Source organism: Chiloscyllium plagiosum, chromosome 18 (assembly GCF_004010195.1).
Source record: "Chiloscyllium plagiosum isolate BGI_BamShark_2017 chromosome 18, ASM401019v2, whole genome shotgun sequence".
In the NCBI taxonomy this organism is placed as follows: Eukaryota; Metazoa; Chordata; class Chondrichthyes; order Orectolobiformes; family Hemiscylliidae; genus Chiloscyllium; species Chiloscyllium plagiosum.
In genome coordinates, this window is record NC_057727.1 from 37,300,826 (window position 1) to 37,325,536 (window position 24,711).

The 24,711-nt window shown below is 42.5% G+C and overlaps 1 protein-coding gene across 29 annotated transcripts in view; it reads right to left on the reverse strand.

Moving 5' to 3' along the window:
- The window catches only part of cadpsa (Ca2+-dependent activator protein for secretion a), a 585,960-nt gene that overhangs the window by 226,445 nt on the left and 334,804 nt on the right, over window positions 1-24,711 (reverse strand). For all 29 annotated transcript variants that reach the window (XM_043708232.1, XM_043708233.1, XM_043708243.1 and 26 more), the window contains exon 9: window positions 8,236-8,302. In XM_043708232.1, coding sequence (XP_043564167.1) covers window positions 8,236-8,302 — 67 coding nt within the window. The remainder of the gene's footprint in view (window positions 1-8,235; window positions 8,303-24,711) is intronic.

Genomic DNA, 24,711 nt, shown 5'->3' on the forward strand with positions numbered 1-24,711 from the left:
TGGCAAATGAACATATGAAGTAAGAGCAGCTGTGGGCTCCTTGGGTTTGTTCTACATTCAAAGAGATCCGATTAACCCACATTCCTGCCTAACACTCGTAGTCTTTCATCCCTCACTTATCAAAACATTTATATTTTCCCCACCTTAAAAAGTATCAAAGGTTCAACTTCTGCCATTTGAGAAAGCGAGTACCAAACTCTCATGACCCTTTTGTGAAGAAATTCTCCACATCTCGGCTTTAAATGAGTGATCCCTTATTTTTAAACAGCGGCCTTAGTTCTAGATTCTCCCATCTTTAAATTTTTCACTCTTTATTAGTATTCTTTGCTTTATAAAAAATATTCTGTCCAATTAAGAAAGGTTTGTTTTATTCCTAAGGCCATTCATCTTTGAAAAATTGCATACTTCTCTTTTGTTTGATATTATCTTTCAAGTTTTTTAGTTAATCAAGGATGGTAGTACTCCCCTTAGAACTTTTATTTCTTGTTGGAATTTATAAATTCTGAACTGTGCACTTCAACATCAGTCACTGCATACTTCTGTTGTGTGAGTAAAAATCATTTATACACATGGCGGACAAGAGTGATCACAAAATGGATCACTGCAGGATGCATCTTAGAGTTATAGAGTCCTACAGCACGGAGACAGGTCCTTTGGCCCAAACTGGTCCATGCCGACTAAAACGTCCATCCACGCTATCCCCACTTCCCTGCACTTTAAATGTTATTAATGTACTCACCTCAACGACTTCTGCTGGCAGTTCATTTCATATGTGTACTACCCTCTGTGTAAAATAAGTTGCCCCTCAGGTTCCCTTTATTCTTTCCCCTCTAACCTTAAACTGATGCCCTCTAGTCCTTGATTCCCTAACTCTGGGGAAAACAGATTGAATGCATTCACCCTATCCATGCCTCTCATGATCTTATGCACTTCCATAAGGACCCCCTCTATCTCTTGCACTCTAAAGAAAAAGTTCCTAGCTTGTTTAACCTCTCCCAAGTCAATGATATAGATAATAGAAGGTAATGAGCCTAGCACTGACCCCTGAGGCTCTCCACTAGTCACAGGCCTTCAGTCTGACAAGCATCCTTCCACTATTACCCTCTGCTTCCTACCATCAAGTCAGTTTTGTATCCCATTTGCCAGCTTGCCCTGGACTCCATGCAATCTAACCTACCATATGGAACCTTATCAAAGGCCTTATTGAAATCCATATAGACTACATCTATTGCCCTGTCCTCAAACCTTCCTGGTTATTTCATCAAAGAATTCTAACAAATTTGTGAGGCACTACTCCCAATCAAACCCTGTCTTTCGAAATGCATGTATATCTTATCCCTTAGGATCTTCTCAAGTAAATTACCCACCAATTTCTCAAGTAAGTTAAAAACCCAGATGTTTAATTTACTTGGCTATAGTTCCTGGGCTTTTCTTTGCAGCCCTTCTTAAATAATGACACAACATTCGCTATCGTCCAGTCTTCTGGGATCTTGCCTGTGGCTAACAATGATGCAAAAACATTAGCCAGGGCCCCCGCAATTTCTTTTCTAGTTCCTTGCAGCGTTCTTGGATATATCTGGTCAGGACCAGGAGATTTATCCAATTTCATACATTCTAATACATCCAACACCTCATCTACTGTGATATGGACTGTCCCCAGGATATCACCATTAACTTCCCCACGTTCCCAAGTCCTCATGTCTTGCTTCACGGTAAACACTGAAGAAATATTTACTGAAAACCTCGCTCATCTCCTGCGATCCTACACATACATGTCCACTTTAGTCCTCGATGGACCCTATTCTCTCTCTCGAGTTATTAGTTTTCTTTTAACATACTTAACAAACCTCTTTGGATTCACCCTAATCTTCTCAGCCAAGGCTATCCAGTGTCCCCTTTTTGCCCTCCTGATTTCCTCATTCAGTAAACTTCTGTATTCCCGGTATACCTCAGGGAGTCCTTTGATCCTAAATTCTTGTACCTAAGCCACACCTTTTTGTTTTCCTGGTCAAAGCCTCAATATCTCTTATCATCCAGGGTTCCCTATTCCTGCCAACCTTGTTCTTCACGCTCACAGGAATATATAGACCTTGAACGCCAGCTATCTCACTTTTAAAGGGCTCCCATTTGCCAGAGGCCCCTTTGCCTACAAACAAACTACTCCAATCAACTCCTGCAAGACCGGTCTAACTCCATCAAAATTCACCTTGCCCCAGTTGAGCCTGTGGACCAGTTTTGTCCCTCTCCATAACTATTTTAAAAAGAATAGAACTATGGTCACTTGTCCCACAGTGCTTCCCGACTGTCACCTCAATCACCTGTCCTATTCTATTTCCCAAGAGTAGGTTGAGTTTTGCCCCTTCCCCAAAAGGATCCTCTATATACTGCTGAGGCCACTTTCCTAAATACATTTAACATATTCCACCCCATCTAAATCCTTAACGCTCTGGCAGTCCCAGTCTATGTTAGGAAAAGTAGAATCCCCTACCATGACTATCCTATTGCTCCTGCAAGTCTCCCCAATCTTCCTGCATATTTGTTCCTCTAATTCCCATTGACGATTTTGGGGCCTATAGTACAACCCCAATAACATCACCATCCCCTTTATTTCTTAGCTCCACCCACAAAACCTCACCAGATGATCCTTCAATTATTTCATCTCTGGCTACTGCTGTGATACTCGCCTTAATCAAAAATGCAGCTCCCCCTCCCCTCCTTCCATCATCTCTGTTCTGCCTAAAGCACCTGTACCCTGGCACATTAAGCTGCCAGTCCTGTCTCTCCGTTGTCATGTTTCTGTAATGGCTATAATATTCCAGTCCCATGTACCTATCTATGCCCTGAGTTCATCAGCTTTATCTGTCAGCCCTCTTGCATTGAAATACATGCAATTTAATTCAACAGGCATTCCTTGCTTCCTGTCGTGTTCCAGCCTGACCTGCCTCTTCAACTTACTATTTCTGGTTACTGTAGCTCCTTTGAGCCTCGCACTTGCCTCCCCGCTGTTGAGGATCCCAGCCCCCTGCCAATCTCTAGTTAAACCCTCCCATGCAGTCGAGCAGACTCGGCCACCAAGATATTGGTCGCCCTCTCGTTCAGGTGCAACCCATCCCTATTGAACAGCTCACCTCTGTCCCAGAAAAGATCCCAGTGATCTAAAATTTTTAAACCCTGCCCTTTGCACCAATCCTTTGGTCACACATTCATCTACCATATCCTCCTGGCCTTACCCTCACTAGCATGTGGCACTGGAAGTAATCTGGAGATTATCACCGAGGTGCTGGTTTTTAACATTTTTCCTAGCTGCCTATAATCACTCTGCAGGACCTCGTCCCCATTCCTACCTATGTCATTTGTACCAATGTACATGATGACTTCTGGCTACTTACATTCTGCGAACCATCTGCAGCCGCTCAGAGACATTCTGGACCCTGGTACCTGAGAGACAACATACCATTCTGGATTCCCATTTGTTGCCACAGAATCACCTGTCTGACCAGTAACTATCGAGTCTCCTAACACTAAGTACCAATTTACCTTTACCCTTTTCCAGTGACCCCAGAGCCAGTCGTAGTTTCACCAACCTGGCTACTGATGCTTTTCTCTGAATGGTCATTCCCCTTCAACGGTCTCTAAAACGCTATTCTTGTTTTTGCGGGGAATGGCCACAGGGGATTCCTGCACTCTCTGCCCACTCCCTTTGCCTTTCCAGGTGGTGACCCAGCTACTCTCTGCTTGCACCTTAGTTGTGACCCTCACTCAAACTCCGACCTATGAAGTGCTCAGCATCTTGGGATGATCCAGAGTACATACAGCTTCAGCTCCCTAATATGGTCTCCCAGGGGCTGCAGCTTGGGTGTACTTTCCAGTCATCAGGGATGGTGGAAGTTTCCCTGAACTCCCACATCCTGCATGAGGAAATGCAACTGCTCTCTAGCTGCCATAAAACTAAAATGGAAAGTCAAAAGGACTTTACTTGGACTTACCCATATTTATTGCTGAGCCACTGCTCTCTCAAGCCAAAGCCTTACTACTTACTCTGCTACCAACAAATTTTGCAACAGCACATCACTCTCTAGGGTAGTGATAAACGGCTCCATTTCGGAATGGCAGGCAGTGACCAGTGGGGTACTGCAGGGATCCGTGCTGGGACCACAGCTTTTTACAATATATGTTAATGATATAGAAGATGGTATCAGCAATAACATTAGCAAATTTGCTGATGATACAAAGCTGGGTGGCAGGGTGAAAAGTGATGAGGATGTTAAGAGATTACAGGGTGACCTGGACAAGTTAGGTGAGTGGGCAGAAGCATGGCAGATGCATTTTAATGTGGATAAATGTATGGTTATCCACATTGGTGGCAAAAACAGGAAGGCAGACTACTACCTCAATGGAATCAATTTATGTAAAGGGGCAGTACAGAGAGATCTGGGTGTTCTTGTACACCAGTCAATGAAGGCAAGCATGCAGGTACAGCAGGTAGAGAAGAAGGCTAATAGCATGCTGCCTTCATAACAAGAGGAATTGAGTAACGAAGCAAAGAGGTGTTAAAGGATTGGACATTCTGGAGGCAGGAAACATGTTTCCGCTGATGGGTGAGTGCCGAACCAGCTTAAAAATACGGGGTAGACCATTTAGGACAGAGCTCAGGAGGAACTTCTTCACCCAGAGAGTGGTGGCTGTGTGGAATGCTCTGCCACAGGGGCAGTGGAGGCCCAGTCTCTGGATTCATTTAAGAAAGAGTTGGATAGAGCTCTCAAAGATAGTGGAATCAAGGGTTATGGAGATAAGGCAGGAACAGGATACTGATTAGGAATGATCAGCCATGATTATATTGAAGGGCAGTGCAGGCTCGAAGGGCTGAATGGCCGACTCCTGCACCTATTGTCTATTGTCTATTGTCTATCCCTCCACTTTTCTATTTGGTTAGAGGAAGAGGGAAGGGGCCTTAGGCACTCCTTAACATCAGGCTCACAATGACTGACTCTTCAGTGCAGGTGACTGCTTGTCCTTGGAGGGTGCCTTGCTGAGGTCCTCCTTCTGGTAGTGGTGACTGCACCATTGCAAGTCTTCATTGTGACAGCCAATCCATGTTGCTGCAGATCTCTGCTGGTCGCTTGTCTTCACACCTTCTACCAGCATGACAAACCTACCTGAACTCCTACCTTCTGTTTTTATCTTTCAATCTAGTCTTTGACTTGTTCCTGACCTCATACCCAAATGTACATCATCAATATCTTACCTGATATATTCTAAAAGGTCAGGTGTCCTGCATTAGTTAACCTTAATTAGATATCTGTTATCACTCATAAGAGGAACAAGAATGAAAAGAAATAGATTTAAAGGCTTGTGCAAAAGAAGCAAGTGTGAAGTGAGGAAATACTCTTAGCAAGAGGTATAGTTAGTAAGTTTGCAGATGACACCAAAATTGGAGGTGTTGTGGTTACCTCTGAGTACAACAGGATCTTGATCAGATGGGCCAAAGGGCTGAGGAGTGGCAGATGGAGTTTAATTTAGGTAAATGCGAGGTGCTGCACTTTGGAAAAGCAAATCTTAGCAGGACTTATACACTTAATGGAAAGGTCCTAGGGAGTGTTGCTGAATAAAGAGACCTTGGAGTACAGGTTCATAGCTCCTTGAAAGTGGAGGTGCAGGTAGATAGGATAGTGAAGAAGGCGTTTGGTATGGTTTCCTTTATTTGTCAGCGTATTGAGTAAAGGAGCTGGGAGGTCATGTTGCGGCTGCACAGGACATTGGTTAGGACAGTATTGGAATATTGCGTGCAATTCTGGTCTCCTTCCTATCAGAAAGATGTTGTGAAACTTGAAAGGGTTCAGAAAAGATTTACAAGGGTGTTACCAGGGTTGGAGGATTTGAGCTATCGGTAGAGGTTGAATAGGCTGGGGCTGTTTTAACCTGGAGCGTCAGAGGCTGAAGATTAGCCTTGTTAATATTATAGAGGTTTACAAAATCATGAGGGGCATGGATAGGGTAAATAGACCCCTGGGCTGGGGAAGTCCAGAACTAGAGGGCATAGGTTTCGGGTGAGAGGGGAAAGATATAAAAGAGATCTAAGGGGTCACGTTTTCACACAGAGGGTGGTGCACGTGTGGACTGGGCTGTCAGAGGAAGTGGTGGAGGCTGGTACAATTGCAACATTTAAAAGGCATCTGGATGAGTATATGAACAGGAAGGGTTTGGAGGGATATGGGCTGGGTGCTGGCAGGAATGGCACTAGATTGGGTTGGGATATCTGGTCGGCATGGATGAGTTGGACTGAAGGTCTGTTTTCATGCTGTACATCTCTGTGACTCTAAGTAGTTAAGATATTGAGTACAGTGCTGGAAATACGGTGGAGGCTGGTTTAATTGAGGTATTTGAGAGAGCACTGGATAATTTTCCTATCAAAACTGGTATCAGTGGGTACTGAGCACAAACTCTCTGCCAGTTGGAGTCATACTTGGCACCTAGGAAGATGGTCATGGTAATTGGAAGTCAGTCATCTCAGCTTCAGGACATTTCTGCAAGAGTTCCTCAGGTTAGTGTTCTCGGCCCAACCATCTTCAGCTGCTTCATCAATGACTGTCTCTCTTTGATAAGCTCAGAAGTGGAGATGTTTGCTGATGATTGCTCAATGTTCAGTACCATTTGTGACTCTGCAGATACTGAAGCTGCCCATCTTCAAATGCAACAAGATCTGGACAATGTGCAGGCTTGGTGTGATAGGAGCAAGTTACATTTGCGCCACACAAATGCCAGGGTATTGACCATCTCCAATAAGGGACAATCCCATCACAGACCTTTGACATTCAATGGTGATACCATCACTGAATCCCCCACTATCAAGATCTCAATGGGGTTACTATTGACCAGAAACTCAACTGACTCATCACATCAACATAGTGGCTACAAGAGCAGGTCAGAGACTAGGAATACTATGGCAAGGAACTCTCCTCATGACTCACCAAAGCCTGTCCATCATCTACAAGACATTAGACAGGAGTGTGATGGATACACTCCACCTGCCTGGATGGGTGCAGTTCCAACACTCAAGAAGTTTGACACCATCCAGAACAAAGCAGCCCACTTGATTGTCACCGCATCCACTCCCTCTACCACCAACCTTTAGTAGCAGTAGTCTGTACTATTTACAAGATGCATTTCAGAAGTTCACCAAAGATCCTCAGACAGCACCTCTCAAACTCACAATCTCTTCCATCTAGAAGGACAAGGGCAGACAATACATGGAAACACCAACTGCATTATCAATGGCTAATCTATCTAGCCTGTATATCCTTGGAGACTATGGGCAATTTAGCATGGCCAATCCACCTAACCTGCAAAACTTTGAACTGCAGAGTCAACTTTTGCCCATTCAATTACTTTGATCTTTGTGCCACCTGTGCGGCTCCTAATCATTATCTTAAACCTTGTGATACTTAAATTTATTCCTGCATAGCTACTCACAGTTACTCTGGTCTATTGTCCACTATTTGGCATGGCCATGCTTGCAAAAAGTGTTGGGCTACTTACAGATTGGATCAAAAGGACTTTTCTTTGCATTGTGGAGAAAACTCCACATTCTTCTCACATTGCAACCCCTTTCACTACAAGTTTAGATGAAAGTGGTTGAAATCCTCCATAATCATGATTCAGTATGTTTCTTTACAATTATTTCATACAGCGATATAAATATTTCTCCACCCACTTGATGTTGTTGCTGGTGTGTAGCATATCCTCAATAGTATGACCAATATCTCAGTCAAAATGAATTCCAGTTATATCTGTTAATTATATTTATGTTGCTGCAACTGTATTGTTTTTGCAACTCTACCATTGTTTCTTCCTTGTCTTTCATTTCTATGTACATTATAGTCTGCATTATTTAATTGCAACTATTTTTTTCTAGTTTTCAATGTAATTCATGTTCTCAGTATCCTAACAACAGAATGATACTGACAAACCCTTACAATGTTCTGACAGTCCATTTTGTTTTCAATTCTTGAAGTTCATTCAAACACAGTTGACAGCCCATATACTTGCTAAGTACTATTATAACAACTATACAGACAACACATTTCACAAGTATTTGAAAGAGAATACTTAAAAATTAGATTATGGATTAAGTAAAAATTACATTTTTGGCAGTTTTTTGTTGCAAGTTTGATTCCTAATGTATAATTCTGGAGAACAAGAAAGTCAAAGACAGTTGGGATATTCATTTTCATTTACCTGGACAAGAACAAAGAACCTTTTTTTCCATCTTTTCCAAACATTTTTACCAATGGTCCATAAATACCTAGAAGAAAAGTCACAGAAAGTACATTCAGAAACATGTCTTTGAAAATAAAAGCAAAGTTATGAAAGGATTAACACTTTTTTTTAATGCTGAGAATGCATTTAACAATTAGTCGTTCAAGCTCTTTGTTTTGAGTATTCTTTTCAGATGGAACCTAATTGAGATAGAGAAAAGAAACTGACATGCCCAGATGCCAAGGTAACAGACTGACACTAAGACTGAAAAGCAAAACTTTTGGTTGAAACTATATAAAAGGAGACAGAACCACCAGAGTTTAGATTAGATTAGATTACATTACATTACAGTGTGGAAACAGGCCCTTCGGCCCAACAAGTCCACACCGACCCGCCGAAGCGCAACCCACCCATACCCCTACATTTACCCCTTACCTAACACTACGGACAATTTAGCATGGCCAATTCACCTGACCTGCACATCTTTGGACTGTGGGAGGAAACCGGAGCACCCGGAGGAAACCCACGCAGACACGGGGAGAACGTGCAAACTCCACGCAGTCAGTCGCCTGAGTTTAGTGAATGATGAATCTAGTCGTGCAGTATGAGCAAACTGAAGATTACAGACATTGGATTTGAGAATAAACAAAAGTACAGCTGCTGGAGTTGGTCCTGCTAACCGAATGTCATATTAGTAGATTTATACCATCCTGACCATCATAAGCAGAGTTGGAGAGATTCTGTAGATATCAACCATTTTTGATATAAACCTGCATTTAAGTGGGTTGTCTACTGCACTTGAGTGAGAATCAAGTTAATTCTCAGCAGAAGAGGAGCATAAATTCTTTGCGAGGGAGATAGAGATCTGAAAGACATTGTGAAGGAAATTGATGACATATATTCTAAGTGGACTGCTGAATGAATTCTTCAGATCAGTCTTTTAACTAACTCAGCCATCTCACCATCTAATGCAGCCTTGAATATTTTCTTTGACCTTACCTCCACTGCTCAGTGTGGAAAACAATTTCAAACAATAACAACACTCAGAAGAAATTCCTCCCTAATTAATTTATGGGCCAAACTACACCAAATAGACTGTAGCACTTGAAAAAAGTAGTTCACCACCACCTTCTCAGGGGCATCTCGAGATGGGCACTAAATGCTAGCCCAGCCAGCCACACCCACATCCCAAGAATGAATAAATAAAGGAAGAGTGACTAATACCCAAGTGATGGGATGCAGGATTGCTGGCAAGGTTGATTGGCAAGAGGTAGATAGCATTTTCTTTTTCATAATCTTAAACTAATTTTCATTTGCAAGATGTTGAAGTTAACAATTTAGAAATTTAGCCACGTGAAGTATTTCAACCAATAACCTACCTTGAGTTTCTATATTAGTTTTAACAGGGAAATCTGGTTTATTTAAAGTTGTTTCACTTAAAGTTTTCAGGAGCCCCATCACAATTTTCAGTGAGGAATTACTGTTACTGCAAATCTGAATATTTCTCTGGTGAGGACATGTTTTGAGAACACACTGAATGTCAAATGTTAAGTTTATGGCCTGCTGATTCTCTGTGATTCAGATACAGCAGGAAGCCACTGCAGGATTTGTCAGAAGAAAGACTTGAAGATTGGTAGGAATTCACACTTAGTGGGAATTGACTGCACAAGCAGGAAATGACTGCACAAGTTCTCTGTGTGTACGAGTGATCGTCATTTGCAGTGGTCATGCATATTAATTTGCCATAGCTTAATGATAGACTTTTTAAAAAAGCATCAAATGAATGATCTTGGTTTCAGGTTGCGCTCTTTAAAGCCCATACCTTGGTACAGGCATGTGTCAGTAATGACTCTGTGCTCAAAATAACTTCAGACAGAAAAGTCATTTTGAATTCAAAGCAATGTACTTCATATCACTCCAATGTGAGACAGTACAGGGCAGTGCCATAGTTGAATATATATTGTTGGCATGATTGATCATTGGTACAAGAAGCTCTGTATCATGTTTTAGATTTTCATTCTCCATCATTTCCTCCATTTCAGCATTTCAAATTACTACCTTAAAAATAAGTAATCTGACAGGCAACATCCAATGTTTGTTCTCTGTGATGAGGCTTCCCACTCCTTCTATTCAGCTCCCTTTACATACTTCTGGTTAAATTTATAAAGGAAGTGAATTACAACGATCAGTTTAGTGGTTTGAAATCTCTCAAATCTGTACTTTGGGAAAAACTGAGGCTGAACTCAGTGTCATTGATTCACTTCTTTGCAGCTGTTTCACATCTTCTGCTCATTCTGTTACATCACTAAAATAGATTGTCAGTTTCACTACAAGTGGGTGAGATGAACCTTCTCTGCTACCCTCATCTATATGTGAGACAATTGTCCCTTGACATCGACTAAGGTTGGATTTCATCAAACAGAAGACTCTCTGTGGATATGTGAGTGTACAGAAGCACAGATAAATATTGGTGATTCTCTTCAGTAAAGTTACGGCTGTGGTGTAAACTGAACATCTATTCTGCTCACTTCTTATGGATAGCATTCAGACTTAACCTTGTATTTCAATTCACTACCAATACACATTTAGTAAGATACATTTTTAATGCACAAAGCTACCAGTATTTGGATAGCAGATATTATTCATTATAAAGTCTGGTGAAAGCATTACAAATAGAATATCAAAATTTTTAGATTATATATAATAAAAGGAGGCTATTAGCTTCACTGAAACAGACTGACAGCTACACCACAGCTGAGTGACTTGAACAATAATCATCATTTACACACAAAAACAGAAATTGCTGAATAAAGTAGGCCTGGCAACATCTGTGGAGAGATAAACAGAACTAATGTTTCAAGTTCAGTGATCCCTCTTTAGAATTGATTACAGCCAGGAAAAGATGACACATCCAACTTCAGCCAGGATGTCTGTCTGAAATAAAATCTAAGCAAAAAAACTAAAAAGCATCTCTGATCCTTCTCACTGAAAACAGGCTGATGTGCTTCAATTTTTATTCTGTCCATTCATAAAATATTCAGTGCACCTCAATAGGGCAAACTAAGTTTCTCTAAGTTTAGATTAGGATGATTCAAGACATTGCTTTTAGCCCCCACTCCAAACTCCATTACTTATCTTATGATTCCATCCCTATTCCAGCCAAAAGTCAGAGGTTAAACCCATCAGTGGATAGCCTTGCAGCTGAGATGAGTTCTCGACCTCAGATCCATGCTATCACAAAGACAACCTATTTCTACCTCCATGACATCACTTGACTTTGCTTGTCTGTTGGTGAAGACCTCATTCTTATCTTCATTACCTCTAGATTGTTTATACCATTACACTGGCTGAACTGTCATACTCTATTCTCCACAAATTTTATGTCATCTAAGCCTCTACGGTGTGTCTCAGCATCTAGAAGGACAGGCAGCAGATGCAGTGAAGAACCACCACTGCAGGTTCCCCTCCAAGTCACACACCATTCTCACTTGGAATTAAGCCACTATTCCTTCATGGCCATTGGGTCAAAATTCGGGTCCAGCCTCCCTACTAACAGTGGTGAGTGGTTTTATACCCAAAGAATGAAGCATTTCAAGAGGTAACTCACCATTTCCTTCCCAATTGCAATGAGGAATGGGTAAGAACTGCTGGCCTACCCAGCTTAAAACATTTCATAAATAAATAAAAATAACTCACAAACCTGCTCCCATCACCCCCTGCACTTACTGATCTCTACTGTATTCCTGGTCAAGCAACCTCTGGTTTATAACCTATATCCTTTAGTTTCAAATCTCACCACTGCCTCATCCCTCCCAATGTCCAAGTCGATTCGAGCTCACAAACTTCCAGGATATCCATGCTCCTCTAATTCTGATCTTGCGTGCATCCCCAATTATAATTCTTCATTATTAGTATCCATGCCTTCAGAGACCATGCCTTCCAGTGAACTACTCCAGTGAGTTGTGACAGCATGGTTTGTCAGGATTGAGGTGCAACAACTTTGGAGTGAGGAGTTGTTGAAGAAATAAAGACTTACATTTACATGACTCTTTTTCTTAACCTCAGGTAATTGCAAACTGTAGTCAGTAGAATTGTGCAGGAAACCAATTTGCACACAGCAAGCTCCCACATAGAGCAATGTAATAATGATCAGATATCTTGTTTTTTGAGATGGTGATTGATAAGTAAATGTGTGGAAAACCATGAATTAGGTCCACTGCTCCTCTTCAATGTAGTGCTTCGGGACTAAATATAAAATACAACACTTCTGATACTGCAGTGCCCCACCAATGCTCTACTGGAGCTCCAGCCTAGCTTACTGTGCTCAAGTGTGGGATTTAAATCCAGAACTTTCTGATTCAGAGGCAAGGATGCCACCAGTTGAGCCATGCAGCATCAGGAGACGTAGAAGTCGACGTTTCGGTTGTAACCTTTCTTCAGGACTGAAAGAAAGGTTACACCCGAAACACTGACTTCTCCACCTTCTGATGCTGCCTGACTTGCTGTGTTCTTCCAGCTACCTGCCTGTCTACTTTGGATTCCAGCATCCGTGGTTTTTTTTTGTCTCTGCCTAACTGGGCTACAGGCAGATTGTACAGCACTCAGTACAGAGATTATTTGCTGAAGCTGAGATGGTTGAACATATGATCAAATGCGTAGTAAGCAAACGTCAAGTTCTCACCAAGTCATGTGGACATCTAAGTCATATGGATTTAAAGACAAGGGTAAGCACCAAGATGGTTGTTAACTTTTAGCCATCCATCTTGCTCCTGAATTTATAGATCAAAAATCAACAGTCTGAAGGTTTGTTGAAATTTCTAGTGCCTAAACAATTTCACCGTAGAATTCCGTCTCGAGTTTTACAACTAATTCTGTGACATTTCAGTCATCCCAACAAACATCAGTTTTCGGCATTTCATTCAATTATAACAACAACTGAACCAACAAAACTCATTACAGTGAGGCTGGGAACTATGGGTACACTACAGCCATGGAACGGAATCTAAACATCCTCGATCATCATGATAAATAAAAGCTCACTAGAATTAATAACACGCATCAATGATTGCTGGATAAAAAATTGACAGAAAATTGTTGACCTGTTTAGCAAAACTAATCATACTGACATTTCACACATCATTCTTCACGCATGATGCACTGAGGAAGCAAAAAAAAATAACTTGATATGAGGTAGAAAATGTCTGTTTGATTGAAAAATTAAAAAGAAAGATTCAGTGAATTTGATGTAAAGGATGATTTGTTGCAGCTCTTGTTCAACTGCTGAGTGAATCAAGACTGCCCTCTGCTGGATTGAAAAAGGAAAAACCCAACAGTCCCGAGAATGAGCGGAAGATTTTAAACTGATTTACAAAGATGCAATATTTTTATATATCTGATCAAAAACCATTAATGAACTGCATCTTATTGAGTCATCAATTCCACACTTTCTAGTATATTTTTAGGATGAGCACATGACTGTCTTGATGATTATATATTAATCTGGTTCATGAATATTACCTAACTGCAAATTAAATTGAAGGGCACAGTCCTGATTACATATATCACAGCTCTTTCACCAAGGACATACTTTCTTGCACACACCCTGTCTTTATTACATTTACCCAAGCAACTTTTAGATTTCTTCTTCCACAATTAATCCACTTACATCAAAAAATTCAAAGCAAAACTGATCCATCTCACTGTGCAAGAGCCCAACTCCTCAGGTACAAAAACATTAACTTCCTTGAGAAGAAATCGGAAAGGGACTGCATTTCTCTTAACATGACAAGATGACAGATAAGAACTTTTCAAGGACCATCTGGTCTCCCTCTTCTTGTGCCCCCTCCAAGCAAAAGTTCATAAATTGGCTCGAATATTCAAGTAAAACAATAAAAACACAAAGGTACAGAAATCTGATAAAGAATGAAGAGAAAACTAATTCTCAGACTCCCCCTTTTGAAATTCTGTGGAGTAACTGATGATCAACAAATGTTCCACAGCAGACAAACTGATTATATCAGATCATGTTTATCATCTGAAGATTAATCTTGACTCAACATCAGGTTGATTTCAGACTTGTATTCTAACAGAGTGGTAAGTGGGCTCTCAATTTTCAGGTGGGTAAAATATTTAGTAATGGAATCACACACTAACATGTGGTTAGGTCTCCAACTCACTGCTGTGAAAATCTGAAGGTGATCCTTTTTCATGAGGGGCACATTTCGACCTATATCGTACTCTAGCGCCAGATGAGAATAATTTGGAAGGATAAGATTTGGTACAACATTAAATATGGATTTCAAAGAATGAAGTTAAGGTCTTAAGAAACTATTAACAACTTGCTGAGGAAAAGAAAAATAAACAAAATAGTATTTTTTTTAAGTTATTCATTAATAAAGAAGACTGTTTCAAAGAAGTTGATCGGCTTTTTGCATACAAAGCAGTCAAGAGAGACAGACTTGACCAAAGTACTGGTTACAAGGAAGGAGGAAGAGACCAAGGTCAAGATAAAAAGCTGGCTTTAACTAACACCAACTTTGCATCAACTTTTATGGAGCACACTCTAAGCAGGCTTGATGGAATCCATATGAAAGTGGGGTTGAGTGTATCAGCCTGGGTTTTCCTGCTGGTCAGTTGCATGGTTAGGCTTTTGGGATACAGGAAGAGGAGCGGGAGTCTCTATGCATGCATGTACCTGGCTCACACCTACACATACTCACTCATACACCCACAATCCTGCTCACACACACTTGTTCATACAGTCTTACACACACTCTCTCTCTCTAACAATCACCCACATGCGTGCACACAAACTCTGACACATTCACATGTACTCTCACACAGTCTCACACATACCTAAACACTCATTCACATACTTGCTCACACACAACTTTCTCTCATGCACTTTTGGACATTATCTTGCGCACACACTCTCGCACACACACAATTCACGTTTTCTCTCTCATGCACTCAAATCTCTCAACTCAAACACACTCTCTCATGCACTCACCCACACACTCACTTGCTCATGTATGCACTCATATACACAACTCCCAGTTACTTACTCACTGATGACCCCGGGGGGGGGGGGTCTGATCACCTCAACCGACTATCCTGACTCTTGTACTCCTTTGAGGAGTTGATGCCTCTGCAGGCGAGTAAGAACCTCTTCTCTCCCTAAATTCGATGCTAGGCTGCAGCAATGTACTGCTCCTGACTTCTCCCCAACCACCCTCTCCGCCAGGCAGCCTCTTGCCTACAGTTGTTTCCAGTGTGATGCATGGTACATTGGACAAACTTGATTTAGAGGAAATTGTTCTCACTGTTTCCAAGGTATGGATAATGTGGGAAAGCAAAAGAAATGATTTCACAAGGACTTATTTGTGGAAGCTGTTCTTGCCAACTTAATGCCTTTTTTTCCCAACTGCTGACAGGGGTTTTGGTTGGGGTGTGGTTTAGTGTCACTGTTGCTGGGAAAGCAAAAAATAACAATAAGCCACATGAAGGCTCTCCAACTTCCTTGAATAGAAGAGCTACAGTCATTGTTTTCTAATCAGATTGGACCTTTCCAGAATCTAGGGAATTTTGGACAATTCAAATCAATGCATCTCTTATCTCAGTGGCCATTTCTTTAAACACCTGAGGATAAAGTCCATCAAGGCCAGTGAACATGTTATTGTTGTTTGCTGGTTCTGAAGAAGGATCAGTGGACCCAAAATGGTGCCCCTGCTTTCTCTGCACAGATGCCGCTTGTTGTGTTTCTCCAGCTACTTTTGTTTTTGTTTCAGATTTCCAGCATCTGGAGTTCTTTTGTTTAATGTTTTATGTTTCTGGCTCTTTTACACATTCTGATTCAGAACGATTTCTGGGATGCTACTTGTATCCTTTACAGTGCAGACAAATTGAAACGTACGTTTAATTCAGCTGCCATTTCCCATTTTTCAATTACTAATTCCTCAGATTCATCTTTGGAAGACCATTACTCACTTCACTTACTCTGTTTCTTTTTAAATACCTCTGGGAACCCTGTTTTCCTTAATTTGCTAGAACATCTTTAAGAATGGCTCAGAAATTCTGATGAAAAAATATCCAGGGAACCATAGAAGTCTTCTGCACAGGAGATTCATGGAGACATGCTTCCTGTTATAAAGCTGTCCAGGAATATCTGATGAAGGGCTTATGCCCAAAATGTCAACTCTCCTGCTCCTCGGATGCTGCCTGACCTGCTGTGCTTTTCTCGTGCCACACTTTTCAACTCTTATCTGCTGTCCTCACTTTCTCTCTACTCCTGCTCCTATGTCTGAAAGACTTAAAGATTGGAGAATTAGCCATGGCTATCATGGAGCTTGCAATTCCAAAATTTCAGCTCGTAACTCCAGTCGGGGTCCTGACTTGGAAACCCTGCCCTATGGTTCAAGAACTTCATCAAGACTCAAGACAGGTCAGCCCATAACTCCAACAATTTACTTGCTATCACTTCTCTATTGATTGTAATTTTGTATTCTTCCTTCCTTTTCATTTCTCGATTCATAGATATTTCTGGGTCTTACTTTTACCCTCTATAGTGAAAGTACCGTTTCAATTCATCTACCATTTCCTGATTTTCCATGATTAATGTCCCAGCTCCACCCTCCAGGCAGATACTTGACTTACTATTTCCCTTTTTAGAAACATTTACAATCTTGTTATATTTCTAGTTATTTTGCTCTCATACTGTATTTTCTCCCTCCCTCCCTCGGTACAAGTGAGCAGGAGCCTCAGCTCTTGACCTTGTCTAACAGCTATGAGATTCTTGCTCCCTGTACGGATGAGGGAAAGGGCTGTGGACAGAATGAATCAGCTGACCATGGCACCATGGTGTAACTGAGGACACAGTACAGAGGTTCATCCCAAAGAAATGAAAGATTTTCCGGGGGGGGGGGGGGGGGGTGGGGAGGTGATTAGACAGCCATGGCTGACAAAGGAAGTCAGGAAATGTATCAAATAAGAGACAGCCTATACAGTGGCCAAGAGCACTGGGAAATCAGAAGATTGGGAAGGCTACCAAACAAACTGAGGATAACAGAGAGAAATAAGGAAGGAGAGGATCAAGCATGAAGGTAGGCTAGCCAGTAATATTAGAAATGATAGTAAAAGTTTCTTTCAATACATAAGAAACAAACGAGAGGGAAAAGTAGACATCGGGCTGCACCAAATCGATGCTGGAAGACTAATGCTGGGAGATAAGGAAATAGCTGAAGAACTTAAAATGTACTTTGTGTCAGTCTTTGCAGTGAAAGACATGAGTAAAATCCCAACAATTAAAGGAGAGTCAGAGGCAGAGTTAAGTATGGTAGCCATTACAAAAGAGCAACAAAAGAGCAAGTGCTAGAAAAGCAAAAGCTCGAAAACTTGATAAATCTTCTGGCCCCAATGGGCTACATCCGAGAGTTCTGAGGGGTTGGTTGAATAGTGGAGGCGCTGACTGTGATCTTTCAAAAATCACTGGATTACCTATGGAGATAAGAATGGATTGCAGATCTAGGAGATTTGCACACAACTCCCTTCCTGAAGCGAATGTCATTTTGCTTTAATTGTGTAATAGTGTAACTAATTTCAAAGACATTACAGGCCCTAAGTTTCAAGGATGCATGAAGAAGAGGTAAGGTACGTTAAACTTGAAGCTGTGGAGATTCAGAACACTTTAAGAATAGATTAAAATTGTTCCAAAGTTGGAATCAAGTTTAGGTGAGTTTTTGGAGGAAGGCAAAGAATGAAGGTGTCTTAGGAGTCAGTATTGAGAGCTAAGCTGTTTCCAATTTACAATAAATTGCCTGGATTTAGAAAGCAAATGTGATAATCGAATTTTCAGTGAATTTCAAACTAGGAAACAATTCTCAGAAATTACAGAATCAGTAGCACAATTTAAGGTGGATTGAATAATGGCAACAGAATGCAAACAAGTGCATTTCAAAGGAAGGACAAAGATAACAATGGCAATCACTCTCATAACAAGCAAGCTCCTTGTGCAAGTCTTGATGATTTCCATTGACTGACCTCGACTATTCAGTAGCATCAGCATTTTAAAAATGTGCAACTCCAGGGGGATCTATTGTCAGGTGTCATCAAGTAGCAGCTGGCAAATTTTCATATACAGCTGGATGAAACAATCAAAACATTACTGAACATCCCTTCTAACTATATAATGCTAATATTCATAGTATAAGCAAGTTACCCCAACTAATGTCATCTTCCCAAATAGAAGGATTTGTAATTACTTCAGGTTACTTGATGCAATATCTAAGTGCAGGTACCTAGAATCTCCAGTTTTCATGGTGCAAGACACAAAAAGCATTCTAAAAGTTCTAAATAATCAAGGATTAGAAGGGAGATAGGAAATAAATACAATAATTATCACAAGAGAGAATGTTCAACAAGAACTAATGGGGCTAAAGGCTGATAATTTCCCTGGACCTGATGGGATTTTAAAGAAAATACCTACAGAGATAGAAAATGAAAACATAGTAATCTTCCAAGAATCCATAGATCCCAGAAATGTCCCAGAGAATGGAAAACTGCCAATGTAACACCATTATTCAAAAAGTGAAGGAAACAAAAATCAGCCAGTTAGCTTAATATCTGTCATCAGGAAAATGTTGCAGCCTATTATAAAGAATATGATAACAGAGCATTTGGAAATACATAATATAGAAAAGCAAAGCCAGCAAAGTTTCATGAAAAAGAATTCCTGCCTGGTGAATTAGTTTGAATTCTTTGAGGAAGTAACAAGTAGAATAGATAAAAAAGGACTATATTTGGATTTCCAAAAGTTATTCGGCAGGATACCACACAGAAGGCTATGTAATAAGAGCCCTTGCTGTTGGCATAGTATATTTGCATGGGTATAGGACTGACAAAGTAATAGAGGCTGAGATTTGGGTTAAGAGGGTGAATGGCCACAATTATTTACAATATATATGAATGCCTTGGATGAGAGAAGTGAATGTATTATAACTAAGTTTAAGGATGACACAAAAATAGATGGGAGGAAGGACAAGCAAGTGGGCAAAACTTGGTAGAAGAAATTTTATGGGGGAAAATATGAGGTAATGTACTTTGGCAGCAAGAACACAGCAGCTGAATACTAAAAAGGGAATTAAGAATAAAAATAGAGAAATCTTACTAAAATTATACAAGGCATTATTCAGACCACACCTAGAACATGTGAACTGTATCGGTCCCCTTATCTAACAGAACATATATTGGCATTGGAAACAAAAAGTGTGGTGCTGGAAAAGCACAGCCGGTCAGGCAGCATCCGAGGAGCAGGAGAACCGATGTTTCGAGCATAAGCCCTTCATCAGGAATGTGGGGGTGCCTCAAGGGGGCTGAGAGATAAGTGGGAGGGGAGTGGGGCTAGGGAGAAGGTAGCTAGGAATGCTATAGGTAGATGAAGGTAGGGGGTGATGGCAATAGGTCGGAGTGGAGGGCAGAGCAGATTGGTGGGAAGGAAGGTGGACAGGTAGGACAGTTCAAGAGGGTAGTGCCGAGTTGGAGGGTTGGATCTGGGATAAGGTGGGGGAATGAAGGGAGATGAGGAAACAGGTGAAATCAACATTGATCCTGTGTGGTTGGAGGGTCCTGGGCTGAAGATGAAGTGTTCTTCCTCCAGGGTTCGTGTGGCTAGGATTTGGTGGTGGAGGATGCCCAGGATTTGCATGTCCTTGGCGGAGTGGAAGGGGCAGTTGAAGTATTCGGCCAAAGGGTGGTGGGGTTGATTGCTGCCTGTGTACCGGAAATGTTCTCTGAAATGTTCAGCAAGTTGGCATCCTGTCTCCCCAGTATAGAGGAGACCACATTGAGAGCAATGGACACAGTAGATGAGGTGATTGGAGGTGCAGGAAAATCTCTACTGGATGTGTAAGGATTCTTTGGGGCCTTGGATGGAAGTGAGGGTGGAGGTTTTACACCTCTTGTGGTGGCAAGGGAAGGTGCCGGGAATGGAGGGTGGGTTCGTGCGGGGCATGTACCTAACGAGGGAATTGTGGAGGGAATGGTCTGTGGAATGCAGATAGGGATGGGAAGGGAAACACGTATCTCTGGTGGTGGAGTCTGACTGTAGTGACGGAAATGGCGGAGGATGGTGCATTGTATCCGGAAGTTGGTGGCATACAAGGTGAAGACCTGGGGGGTTCTGACCTTGTTGTGATTGGAGGGGTGGCACTCAAGGGTGGAGGTGCAGGAAGTGGAGGAGATGCACTTGAGGGCATTGTTGACCACGTGGGGTGGGAAATTGTGGTCCTTGAAGTAGGAGGCCATCTGGGATGTTCTGGAGTGTAACTGGTCTTCCTGGGAGATGATGCGGTGGAGGCAGAGGAATTGGGAATAAGGGATAGCATGTTTACAGGGGGGTTGGGAGGTGGTGTAGTCCAGGTAGCTGTGGAAGTCAGTCGGTTTGAAGTACATGTCCATGTTAAGTTGGTCACCGGAAATGGAGATGGAGGGGTCCAGGAAGGGGAGAGAGAGATCTGAGATAGTCCAGGTGAACTTAGGTCAAGGTTAAAGGTTTTTGTGAAGTCGATCAACTGTTCAACCTCCTCATGGGAGCACGAGGTGGTGCCAATACAGTCACTCATCGATGTAGCGGAGGGAAAGCTGGAGAATGGTGCCGGTGTAGCTGCGGAAGATGGACTGTTCCACGTATCCGACAAAGAGGCAGGCAAAGCTGGGGCCCATGCTGGTACCCATGGCTACCCCTTTGGTCTGAAGGAAGTGGGAGGATTCAAAGAAGAAACTGTTGAGGGGGAGGACCTGTTCAGCCAACCAAATGAGTGAGTTGGTGTAAATGAACTGGCTGGTTCAATGGGAGAGGAAGAAATGCAGGGTTTGGATGCCTTTGTCATGGGGGATGAATGTCTATGGTAAAGATGAGACATTGGGGGCTGGGGAACTGAAAGTCAGGGAGGAGTTGGAGGGTGTGGACAGTGTCCCAAATGTATGTAGGGAGAACCTGGACCAAGGGGGACAGGACAGTGTCAAGGTATGTGGAGATAAGTTCAATGGGACAGGAGCAAGCAGAGATGATGGGTCAACCGGGGCAGCCAGGTTTGTGAATTTTGGGTAAGAGGTAAAACCAAATGGTGCGGGTTTCCCAGACTATGAGCTTGGAAGCTGTGGTTGGGAAATCCCCAGAAGTGATGAGGTGTGGTCGTGGTCGAGGGTCAGTAGGAGGAGGTGTCAGTGAGTTGGCATCTGGGTTTAACGCTTTACAGATCGATGCACCAAACTATTACTGCACCCCCCACCCCCTTGTCCGCTGGTTTGATGGTGAGGTTGGAGTTGGAGCAGAGGGAGTAGAGTGCTGCGTGTTGGAGAGGGTGTGAGAGTGGACAAGTTGACGCAGTCAATGTCGTGGCAGCAGTTGGAGATGAAGAGGTTGACGTCAGGTAACAGACCAGCATGGGGTGTCCAAGTGGATGGAGTATGTTGGTGGCAGGCAAAGGGGTCCTCGAAGAGTGGGTGGGTGTCCTGATGGAAAAAGCAAGCACGGAGACATAGGAAGACAATGCGTGTTGAATTCTGGGAGCATAGTGGGTTGAAGCTGAGGCCTTTACTCAGGACTGATGACTCATCCTCAGTGAGGGGGAGGTCTGGGGTGATGGTAAAACACGGCAGGGCCCGAAACGTCGATTTCGAAGCTCCTTGGATGCTGCCTGAACTGCTGTGCTCTTCCAGCACCACTAATCCACGGCAGGGCTGGGGGCTAGCACGTGATGTGTGACTGGAGTTGGGACTGAGGCGGAGACTGTCTCTTGCGTGAGTGTGGTAATGGTATCATGGGTAACGTCACCAAAGGAAGTGATGCACACTGTGGGGGACTCGGGGGTGTTAATCAGTTAATTTAGTGGTATCTGCGGGGGCAGAAGTGACGTTCCATGTGATGTTTTTGGCGGTGGCTGCGCGTTAGTCGGTGGTGTTCCAGTGAGTGACATCGGTGGGGGTAGAAGTGGCTGAGATGGCAGCAACTACTGGGGCGGAAGTGATGTGAAGAGTAGTCTTGGCAGTGATTCTGGCAGCAATCGTGGAGGTGGTTGTCTTGGCGGCGGCTGCACTCGATGGGTTTGGCGGGGGGCAGAGTGACATCATTGTTTGCTGTGGTGGTGATGGCTGTAGCAGCCACGTGGCTAATGGCGTCCGAGCGGTTCCAGAGTCCGGAAGAAGGTTCTGGAATAATTGAGGAATCCCGAGTTTGGAGATAAGCACTTGAAAGTTTGGTGTACTTATGTTCCTTGATGTCAGATAAAGTGAAGAAAAAGTGTTAGTTGAGTGTGTGGATCCTTCTCAGGATGAAGAACAGCAGAGGGCCTTTGCAGGTCTGGGAGAGTGTGGCTGTGAGCTGGGGCAGGGCTGACTGCAGGGAGAGTAGATAGTGGCGCATGGCTGTGAGCATGGAGTGGAGGATCCGGATGGAAAACCATTCTGGAGGCTTTGGATTTTCTGTAGGTAGTGGATGTCCTGGCCAGGTCCAAATTGTGGTGGTCTGAATGTAGTCTGAAGTCCATGAGGGATCAGTTGGTTGTGTTGGCAGGCACTGAGGAAGAGTAGCGGCTAAAGAGCTTCAGGGCAGAGGAGACAATCTGGGGGCTGCAGTGAGAGAGAAACTCACTGAGATCCTTGTAGAGGGAGGAGTAGAACTTCTTCATGGTGGGCATCCTTGGAAGAGACTTTGGAGTAAGGTTATAATTAACTAGGAGAAAGTGAGGACTGCAGATCAGAGTCAAAGTATGGCACTGGAAAAGCACAGCAGGCCAGACTGCAATAGGTAGATGAAGGTGGGGAGTGATGGTGATAGGTTGGAGTCCAGGGTGGAGTGGATAGGTGGGAAGGAAGGTAGGACAAGTAGGACAGTGGGAGGAAGATGGACAGGTAGGACAGTGGAAACTGTTCAGAGAAGATTCACTAGGTTGATCCAGGGTATTGAGAAGAAGTTGAGTGGGTTGGGTCATTCGAGTGTAGAAGAATTTATTGTAACATAAGTGATTCTTCGGGAGTTTCACAGGGTAGGTGCTGAGAGGTTCTGTCCTCTTTTTGGAGAGGCTAAAACAAGAGGAGTCATTCATTTAAAACAAAGATGAGAAGGAATTTCCTCTCTCAAGGGGACTCAATCTGTGGAATTATTTGCTGCCGAGGACTGTAGATGCTAGGTCAATAAGTATATTCAAGGCTGCGATAGACATATTTTTAATCAGTAATGGAATCAAGGTTTATAGGGAAAAGGAAAGAAAGTGCAGTTGAGGATTGTCAGGTCAGTCACGGCCTCATTGATTGATGGTAGAGATTTGATGGGCAGAGCAGCTTACTTCTGCTCTGACATCTTTACGATTTTATGATTTAATCTCAATTTGAAACTGCCATGGGAAAGGAACGTTTAGAATCCAGCTTTAGCTAAGTCCCCGCCCATCACATTTCTCACTTTTGAAGGCTTCATAAAATTTCCCCACACAGTAACCACACCCACATCCAACAACAGAAGGTTAATGGTTTTAAGTGTACACCCAGGCTGAGCACAAGGTTAGTGATCTAACTGAAACAGGGAAACTGTCACTCCTCTAATTTTAAGAGATAGATGAATGAGCCAAAAAATTCTTGCGATATACCTGAACAATTGGATTGCTGAGCAACTTATTCCAATTCTGACAGAACTCTCCTCAAGAGGCATACTTCAAAATTATGAATTCTTCTGAGAAATTGCCCAGTTAAACAGAATTGGAATATCCCTGCAAAAATAAGGCAAAATTCTGTACTCTCTGATGCGGCAGCTTCGATGGCAGGAGGGTGCAACTTAAGCATTCTATCACTAACTTCATAAACTCGGTGGTAGGTGTACACAGCCTTACCAGCCCATCGTCGATTGGGCCCTTAAGTGGGTAGTTAATGCTCATAGGAGAACTAAGTTAAAAGGATGTGGAAGTAAAGGTGCACGGCCAGATACTCCAGCAGACATTTCATAAGATTCAACTGAGGTATATTCCAGTAAGAACGAAAGACTCAAAGGAAGGGTGCAACATCTGTGGCTAACTAAGGAATATAAGCAGAGTATTAAAGTGAAAGAAATGACATGCAATTTCACCAAGGTTAATGGCAGGTCAGAAGGTATGACTGGATTAGAAATAAAAAAAACTATTAAAAATAGAGGGAGAAATTTGAGTATGAGGGAAAGCTAGTTAGAAATATGAATGCAGATATTAATGGGAATCCATTAACTAAACTCATGTTCTGAAGAGCTGCGTTCAAATCCCGCCATGGTACATGATGGAATTTGAATTCAATAAAAGGTATCTGGAATTAAGAACCAACTAATTACCATGAAGCCATTGTCGATTGTTGGAAAAACCCATGTGGCTCAATGTCCGTCAGGAAACAAAATCCTTACGTGATGTGGTGTACTTGTGATCCAGGCCCACAGCAATGTGCTTG